General features: G+C 40.6%; 1 protein-coding gene across 1 annotated transcript; it reads left to right on the top strand.

Moving 5' to 3' along the window:
- Nucleotides 1–6,274: 6,274 nt before the first annotated feature.
- Nucleotides 6,275–7,773, top strand: LOC115375072 (monocyte chemotactic protein 1B-like). Its single transcript, XM_030074353.1, has 3 exons — nucleotides 6,275–6,382; nucleotides 6,538–6,646; nucleotides 6,868–7,773. The coding sequence occupies exons 1-3, from the start codon at nucleotides 6,316–6,318 to the stop codon at nucleotides 6,980–6,982; spliced, it is 291 nt and encodes a 96-aa protein (XP_029930213.1). The 5' UTR covers nucleotides 6,275–6,315; the 3' UTR covers nucleotides 6,983–7,773.
- The last annotated feature ends 1,527 nt before the right edge of the window (nucleotides 7,774–9,300 follow it).

The raw sequence follows: 9,300 nt of genomic DNA, 5'->3' as shown, positions 1-9,300 counted from the left end.
CTTACCAGATACAGTTGCCATCAGTGCCAGAGTGCCGGCGAGGAGAGCCAGGCATGCCAGTCTTGTGATGCACAGCTGCATGGTTCCTGTCTGAGATGGTCTGGAGGTTCTTGGCGGAGGCAGAGGGCTTGACTTGGCCAGATGGAGATGACTGATCTGCTCTGACCAGTGCCATGGATATATACCCACTAAAGAGGAACCAGGTCATGCTAAGCTGACCCATTCCCTCTTAGGTCATGATTATTGAGTGTGTATGTATCAGGGAGGAAATCCGTGGGTGATTCTGTCTAGTCAGCTATTTCCTCTGAATGATTGCATCAGAACAGACAAATAAATTTGCAAAATTTGCATACACAAAACTCATTTTTTTTTTTTTTTTTTACTTTTTACTTTTCACGTACTTGAAGATTTTTGGTTTCAGTAACATCTATTATTGTTGGTAAATTACAGAAGGTGCAGGCCCGAGCTCATGTTGAATATAGTTAATACAGATTTTTTTGGAATTCTTTACTGACATGACCTGTGAACTACAAACCCAAATAAATTGTGTAAAACACCATAATGGCATTTTCATGATGATTTCAGCAGACATGCACATTCATCTGCTGATATTTCTACCTAAAGCGTCATCGTCTTCCCTCGATCCCTGCACTGTCTCTATTGCTGACATTGTCAGTGCAAGAGAGGGAAAAGGAGAAGGAAGGAGGGCAACCCAAAGTCTTCCGCCGCAAACCACAACTTTCCGAGCAAACCTCCTCCCAAATATGGGCAGTTGTCCTTGAACATGCCATGTCATCTAAGCTACAAGTGTGGACTTGTCTGAACTTCATGATTTGGATAATTTGAAAAGTTCTACAGTAAAAGCCAAAAGTACTTTCTATGTAGAAACATATTCCTTGATATGTTAAATTTCACTCACCACAAAGAACGGTTTTGTTTTGTTTGTTTGTTTGTTTTCTCACTCACCTACCAAAAGCCAAAATGACTGCCAAAGTAGAGGATCTATGATCTGTTATAATGGTGGTTCAAATTCTGTGTGCCGCTGGAGTTCAGCTCCTTGTTGCCAGCAAAACAATGCTGCAGTTTATTCATGGTCTCTGAAGGGAAGAATTGGCTCAAAAAGCAAATAAGCAATAATCTTCCAAATGAGCCATATTTGGCTTCTGTTTGCTGTAAATAATCCTTTACAGCTTTTCAGCTGTGTAAAGTAGTTCAGTGTCTGATAGAACTCTATGTCTGGAAAATGATTTATGTTAAATTAAATTAAATTAATAATTTCAGCCTTTATGCTTGGTAACGTCTTGAGCGTTTAGAAAAACTGCTTTACTTGACTTTGCAAGGCAGGAGACTGTTTCGGGTTCTTGCAATGTAGGCCAGCAGTGTTGGGAAAAGGTCATATGGTGGGTGAGGAATTTTTGTGCCAAAACACAGTATGGGTGTTATGGTCTAGTGTACTTTCCTGTGTTCCCCCTCCTTTGTGTTCTCTTGTCTGTGGTTGTGTGTGTGTGTGCGTGTGTGCGTGTGTGTGGCATGGGCACTTTACCAACACTCCTGATCTTGCTTGCCCTCATTGCACCTGCCCTTCATCTACTCATCAAGCCCCAGTCGTCGGCAGATCATTGCTTCTACTACAGAGGTAGTTACGAACCTAGCCGGCATTTCGTACTATCTTCATACTGTGTGTATTTTCTGAGACTCCTTCGGTGCCTTTGTCCAACCCTTGTTCTTCTCCATGATCATCTCATCGCCCTGCCTGCCCACCTTCACTCTCTCCAGCGTTTCCACGGGCTGCCCCCCAGACCCTGCCTGCTTTGCCAGCTTCCAACCAGCCATTCAACTCTCACATCCTCATCCACAACCTTTAACTGTAACTTTTAACTTTGACCTCTTTCATTTTAACAACAATAAACTCATCAAAACTTCTTTGCACCTCCCTGTGTCTGCATTTCGGTCCACCAGTAGCAAACCTGACAATAGGCTGAAAATGACATTTTAAAGCCAGAAGTCTCAGCAGTAATCTCAGAAGTAATCACTGAGTCATTATAGTTATCAACAATCCTATCAACCACCCACAGATACATTGTCATTCTTTGCTATAGGGTAATAAATATCACTAATTAATGATAGATTTATTGTTATAAAATATGTCAAACTGCTAATTTATAGTCATTACAGAGAGGCTGACTTTGAAATATGCAGTTGTAATTGGTACGCTTAACAATAAAGCATTACTAGATGACATCTGTGATCTGATTTGTTTAATTATTAGAGGGCTCATAACAGCACATGTAACTGAGTCGTACCACTGAGTGGTGAGACAAATGGTTCTAGTATTCAGACATTTGTCCATGAATGTGCACTAGATATATAAATATATTTTTTAATAATTTGAATTACTGCCTACAACCCATTGGAAGACTTAAACATTTTCACTGTAGACCCTAAGAAAATATGTGTCCTTTGCGATCATGCAGCTGGTAGCTGTGTCAGCTGTGTGATATTGAGTTGGAATTGCACAAACATCATTTTACTGGCCTTTATGTCTTTTAATGAAAAATGAAAATTCCTCCTCATTGAAAAGCAGAACTGAATAATCAGAATGAGGAAGGAAGCGTGATCGGTGTGACCTGCTTGGCTAAAATGAAGATGTGATTACAAAATGCAGTATGCTCTTTTCTGTTTTGTGAATTGGAGGGACATGAGAATTGAAAGATGGAAGTTCTCCTTTTTATTTTGTGCTTCATTCATTGGGCTGTTTCAAGGTTGCAAAGCTAACACATGATGTTGCTGTAGAATTAGTCACTATGCCATGCATTTAAGTGTGCTTTTGTGAGGTTTCATCGGATTGCACAATCCAGGCTAACGATTTTCTTGATACCCTTATCTTTACGGGATACCATGGGGTCGTTGTCTAATGACTGAACAATGTCCTACAAGACTCGGAAGAATAATATTTAATGGACTCATTGCACTGAAGACCTGAGCAATTTGTAGCACTTCTAAAGAATCTATTAGTGCTTATTCTTGATTCATAATAATGGGCTGTCACAGAGGAGAAAGAGGATAGAGTCAGTTAAACATGATAGACCCATCCAAAGTAATCCTACTAAGACTCTAATTCATGTCTTTACAAACAAAGGAACGATAACTCCATCAGTGCTTACTGGCTGATAGATTTGTCTTGAAAAAGACAAATTGTGGCTGTTGGAGAATTAAATTCTTGTTGGTGGATGATATTTCACATTGTGTCCTGCATCAGGATGCAAAAATGTTTACAAGTAAACTTATTATTTCTCCTATTGTCCTAGCATGACGTGTATTAGTATTTGTGTAGTATTTGTATATTCCTAAAAATTCCTGTATTGGTGTATCTGTACGTGTGTTTGAGAGAGAGTGTATGTTTCTTGATTTGAATGAAAAACTGTCTCTCGGACAAGTTTAACCATTCTCTCCAGTTTTGTAACATGCATTATGTCTCACTCTGTCCATATGTGTGTGTGTGTGTGTGTGTGTGTGTGTGTGTGTTGCCTTGGAGCTCCAAGGCAACAATAATGAAAAGTCTTATGAAAGCAGCTACTTGCATCTTTGTTGTGCTAAGCAACGCTGTAGCTTTAGCTGGAAAATGGTGAACTGATGCCACAAAGCTGTGATAAAGAGTCAGGCCATCATTTTTGTTTGGGATCATCACCCTGGTGAATTTAAAGGGAGGATGAGTGATTTTTCTGGTGTGTGCCCAGAATTGTATAGTGTCATACAGAGATTGCAACAGAAGAGAACAAGCATGACAAAAGGTCAGCAAAGTTGTTGGTTTGCCTCATAACTTTTTATTAGCTTTGAAACACCGCTGACGTTAGCTCACAGCAGAAGCCAGCTGTACCTCTAGGTACCCGCTGACACAGTGAACCCGAATGCAGGACTCCAACAACAGGATGATACTTAAAGAAGGTTTAGTGACAGGGAGAGGGGAATGAAGGTAGACGGTGGACATGGCTGGGTGAGGCAGAGGGAGGATGGAGCATGACATTATCGTTATCAGGCTTGGTGTGGTGCGGAGGACAGTCAAGGGATGGCTGGCGAGGATGTTGTGGCGTAGGCTGACAGACAAGGAAGTGGTGGAAGGTGAGCAGGCAGGTTGGCAAGGTGATCCTAAACCACAAGAAGAGACTCAGCTAAGAGCAGGGGACAGAACAGGATACACAATGCTGTGGCAAGAATGTTTGTCTACTACTGTAACTGAGGCAATGATCTGGCAAAGACTGGGAGTGGAGGCCAGGTTCTGAGGGATGTGCTGATGGATGCTCAGTATGCTGATGGAAATGGTGTGAAGCAAGGGGCTTCCCACATCCCACATTGGATGGACCATGCGCTACTGCCCTTACACCCGGGCTGAGATGGGAAAAAAATTATAATGAATAACTAACATCGACAAGCTGTATACTCTGTTGTAAGAGGGACTCCCATCCATGGGATTGGGGGTCTCCTCCTATGAATACAGGCCGCTCACCAACATTTTTTTTTTTTTTTTTGTTTTGTTTTGTGCTGTTCAATCATCACCACTGTTGCTTTCAGTCTTGGCTTCGCTCCCGCCCCTGCCCTCCATGGGGGTGTGAGGATGGCACTTGCTGGGCTGCAGGGTCTCTCTATCCATCCACTACCCTGTCACCCCAGCCATCCCACTTCCACTCCCACCCTCAGGCCATCCTCCAGTTGCCCCTTCCACCACACACACATTTGCACATCACACCTGTATCTTTAGGCTAATCAACCCCTCTCATTCAAACTCCCTCCCCTTGAAAGACTCACCCGCTGTAATTGACTCTCCCGTTTGTTTTATTTTGTTTTGCTGTGTTGTGTTCTGTTTTAGTATGTTTTGTTTGTGCTCTCCTGTTTTGTGGTGTCCTGATGATGCCTGAATATTTTGTGACTCTGATACCTCCTCCATCCCACCTCTCAACTTCATGTTTGTGTTGTTTTACACTTGTATTCACTGTCACATTTTTGCACAAAAAAAAGGTGATGCAAGGAGCCTGGAGAGAGAGGGAGAAAGACAGACCTGCTCCAAGTACACACACACACACACACACACACACACACACACACAGATAGGAAAATACAAGCAAGATAGATGTATGGATGGTAACTGGTGACCTTCCCCCTTTTATCAAAAGTGAGTGTCCACTTTGTGTGTTCCTCTTAGCCCCTTCAACTAATTCTTTCCTACCACCTTTTTCCTCTCATGCATACTCAAGAGCAGGTAACTGCAGACCACAGGGGTGTCAGTGGAACAGCCAGTTTATGTGTGAAAGCAGCAGAGGTTCAATATTTCTGTGCAGGCACTGTGTGCAGAGATGAGTATACCAGCATCAGTGGCACAAAAAGACACACAACCGCAAAAACCTAACAATAGAAAGCATTAACGTTTCGAAAGTCTGCCTAACGTTTTTTTCTAGAAATAATGTGTAACTTTTCTTTACATGAAAGGGCCATAATTTTCCTTTTCATGTATGTACATCATTTAAAAAAAGACCACATCTGATGAGTTTTATTAAATTTTCAAGTGTTAGTCACGTCTAACTTCTTATAATTCTATGTTAAAGTAAGGTGTATTTTCCTATGTATGTCCTACGCAGATGCAGCTAAAATGTCAAGAAACTCTACTAAGAATCAAACTAACTCCTTTTACTTTCAAACTCTAAAACAAAAATAGCCTTTGGCTATTTGCGGGCTATTTAGAAAAATATAGCTTTAAACGAGCTGCTCAGGGACTACAGCTGAATGAAGCTGGTCCATGTAGAGAAATGTCGATATATGTGCACTGAGCCATTGAGGGTAAAACTAATTAAACAGAGGAAGTGTTTCACTCTGTTTGTATGTTTGGAGTAAAATTACGATTGCCGATAGTCATTATGATTTAAGTCTTACATGTGGCCTACCAAGATGTGTCAGTACTAGCTGTTAGTAACAGTCCTATCCTGTAATAACAGACAATCTAATAATAACCTGAACTGTAAATACTTATTTAGTATATAATGCATTCAGCCTGTGTTCTGGCTGCTTAAGCCCACTAACTCATTTGATGGAAAGTTTAGTGACACCTCCCGACCACAGAGATGGTGAGTGGAGATCAGAGGACTGTACTAGCGAGATTTTGTGGGAGGAAATGAGCGTGCTACTTTCCAGCCGTGCATATCTGTGGGTGCATGCATGAGCTGTGAATGCCTTGAATGGATGCGCTTGCTGTGTTGGTGGGCTTAAAAAGGGACTTAATTTGAGAGACGCACATCACATCTATTCCCGCCACAGAAAAGACACACGATGACAAGCCTCACCTTTCTCTCACTTCTCCTCCTCACCACCGTGGTGTCCACCATTTCAGCTCAAGGTATGAGAAATATGATCGTTTTTTTTTTTTTTAATGTCTGTGCATTTTTTTTTTTGTCATGTTGGATCTTGTATAGAATACTGCAAAGTATGATAAACCAGTTAGATGATGGTGATGCTGCTGATAATAAGGGAGTCATGTGTCTCTTCAAACAGGTGGATTATCAGACTGCTGTCATGAAATTAAAAACACTACAGTCCATCGAGACCGCCTCATGGGGTACATCGAAGTAAGACCGCCAATATGTGGACTACACGCGGTGATGTAAGTCCTCAAAACTCTTCACTGTAGATCTATATTCGTCTTCTTTACATTCTATGGTACACATAATTTTTGAAATGTAGTCATTAGCTATAATTATTGTTATTCAACAGGCTAGAGTTTTGAACTGTTCTTTAAAAAAGTTTTCAGAATGCGTAAAATATTAAAATACAGCATTTAATATGCATTTTCTGGCCACTGATGAACATCTTTACTTTCCACAGATTTCGAACAGTACTTGGCAAGCGAATCTGTGCTGACCCCAAAAGGCTGTGGACACTGACCTCTAAGGCCTACCTGGATGGAAAGAACTATTATCGCCGCCAAGCCAAACCTTAGACCTCCGCCACCACAAAGACGACATTGTCCTTCATACAAAAACACAGCACATGAAGGCCACCTAAATTTGACATCAGCTTTATTTCTCCAGAACAAAAGAGTCACAGCTCCCTCTTTCAAGTCAAGTCAAACTTTAACATAGCACATTAACTCAGAGCATCGCAATGTGCACAAAGTGTGCACCGGCAAGAAATTTAAAGCGAATGTAGACCTGCCATGTGCTTTATTTAGGGAGAATGGACGAAAGGTCACTGCAGAAGAGCAATGCTCTCAGAATAAAACCATGAACTAATTTGAACATAGCTGCATTTTTAAGATGGTAGAGAGCTGATCTGGTGACATTGTTAATGTGACTGTTAAAATTAAGCCTACAATAACACCAAGTTCTCTTGCTTGGTCTGCACTTTTGAGAAACTGGTAATCAAGATGCATCTTAATTGTTTGCTTTGTATTCTTAGCATAGACAATGATTTATAATTGTAAGAACTTGTGGAACGTCAATTAATTTATAGCGTCAACCAACTGAATTATATTGTCTACAGGGCAAAGGTCACTGGGAGAGACAGCTGACTGTATAAATTTGTATAAATTTGAGTCATCTGCATTATTATGGTACTGAATATTTTAAATTACAGATTTTGAGTGTTTTCACATTGTCTGTACACACCTTACCTCATTTTGGAGGAAATATATTGATATTGATTATATACAGACCTATATACCTGCCTTTTTATGTCTATGTGCCAATAATGTGATGTTTATTGGACACTTGGTAATCAGACTGAATGTATGTAATTTAATTTTCACTTGTGACTTTATAATATAATGACATTGATACTGCCTTGGTTAATAAAGATGTAATAAGTCATAATGTAATGAGTTCAGTGTTGTCATTTTGATTGTGCAGCTAGATTATGAGCAAAGTGTGTGTGTGTGGATTCTGGAAGACACTAAATCTGAAGCTCAAGAAGCCCCTCATCTTGCTCTAGTCATCATCTGCATGGACAAACAATGTCACGCACATACACAACACACTCACCATGCTAACATAGTTGAGTCCATATGCCGAATAAATATTAAAAAGAAAGGAATAACGGGCTGTTTTGAGGCACTGAGAGTTGAAGGGGATAGTCGTAGCTTTGCACTCTGAAGCATTGTGTTTATTTCTGCATGTCTCTTTATACATGCTTCAGTTTCATTATGTGTGTCAGAGTGTTTCTTTATGTTTCTTTGAATGTTACTTTATGTTAGTGTATTATTGATCTTCTTCTTCTTCCTCTAACTATTCTAAAGAAGTTTTGGGGGTTAAATATTTTAAAAAGATTTTATAGCTGATACATCAAATCTCTAATCAAAGCTGTACTTTACCTCGGTATAACCTTTTAATGCCAAGAACAGGAAATGTAATTAGCGACGGGAAACGAAAATGTCTTACAAACCAAAAAGTTTCAACAAATGAAAGAAAAAAAAAAGCCAAACAAACCAAACAAACCTCAAGCTTAACATAAAGATCATAGATGAGTCACGTTATAGTCAGTTTGATTATTTTATCCATTGGGTGGGAGCCATGTTCCACCTCCCCTCATTGTCAGTTTTTAACATGGGTGGGCATTGGAAGATTTGGGGGCTTTCAGTTTGCATGTTTCCATCTTGTCATCTGATGCTAACCACAATGTGCTATGAAATGAAAAGGGGGGGAAACTGTTCATTATGTGCGGCCAATGAGAGAGAGAGAGAGAGAGAGAGAGAGAGAGAGAGAGAAAGAGAGAGAGAGCTAAAGAGAAAGAGAGAGAGAGAAAGAGAGAGAGCTAAAGAGAAAGAGAGAGAGAAAGTACAGTTGAGCTCATCGGCGGGGGGAGGTTTTTGGGGAGTGGAGGTGACTGTTTGAGGTTGATTCAACACTTGCTTTAACCACTCGACGGTGGGTTTTCCCCAGCCCCCTTTGTGAAGTGATGATGCGCCATTGCTGTTCCACACATGAGTGAACGGCTGCATGAACAAAAAGGAAAGTACAGCGCAACCTGAACATAGAAGTGTGATACTAGCGTGTGAGCATTATAATGGCAATACAAATGCTTTACATTTGTTCCGGTCTTGTTGGTACAATGCTGTGTGCATGTGCCTCCCACTTGTATACGTGGTGCATAATGACTTTTATGTCATCACATCATTCTGCATGTACTATTGTGTAGTATACACAAGCTTTGTGGTGTATGGACAAGCTCTGTCATGCTGTCTACCATGCATTGTTATCAACGTTACAGGATTGTGGGCCTTCTTCAACCATGCCCTGTGTTGTGCTGCTATCATCTTCAGGT

Source organism: Myripristis murdjan, chromosome 17 (assembly GCF_902150065.1).
Source record: "Myripristis murdjan chromosome 17, fMyrMur1.1, whole genome shotgun sequence".
In the NCBI taxonomy this organism is placed as follows: domain Eukaryota; kingdom Metazoa; phylum Chordata; class Actinopteri; order Holocentriformes; family Holocentridae; genus Myripristis; species Myripristis murdjan.
Note: the sequence above shows the minus strand (reverse complement) of the source record. Positions and strands in the feature narration are given on the sequence as shown.

What these genes read in the sequence shown, in the direction of transcription:
- LOC115375072 (XM_030074353.1), top strand. Translation starts at nt 6,316, where the DNA reads ATGACAAGCCTCACCTTTCTCTCACTTCTCCTCCTCACCACCGTGGTG. An exon ending in GTCCACCATTTCAGCTCAAG is followed by an intron (nt 6,383 to 6,537) that starts GTATGAGAAATA and finishes CTCTTCAAACAG; the next exon opens with GTGGATTATCAGACTGCTGT. An exon ending in TGTGGACTACACGCGGTGAT is followed by an intron (nt 6,647 to 6,867) that starts GTAAGTCCTCAA and finishes TACTTTCCACAG; the next exon opens with ATTTCGAACAGTACTTGGCA.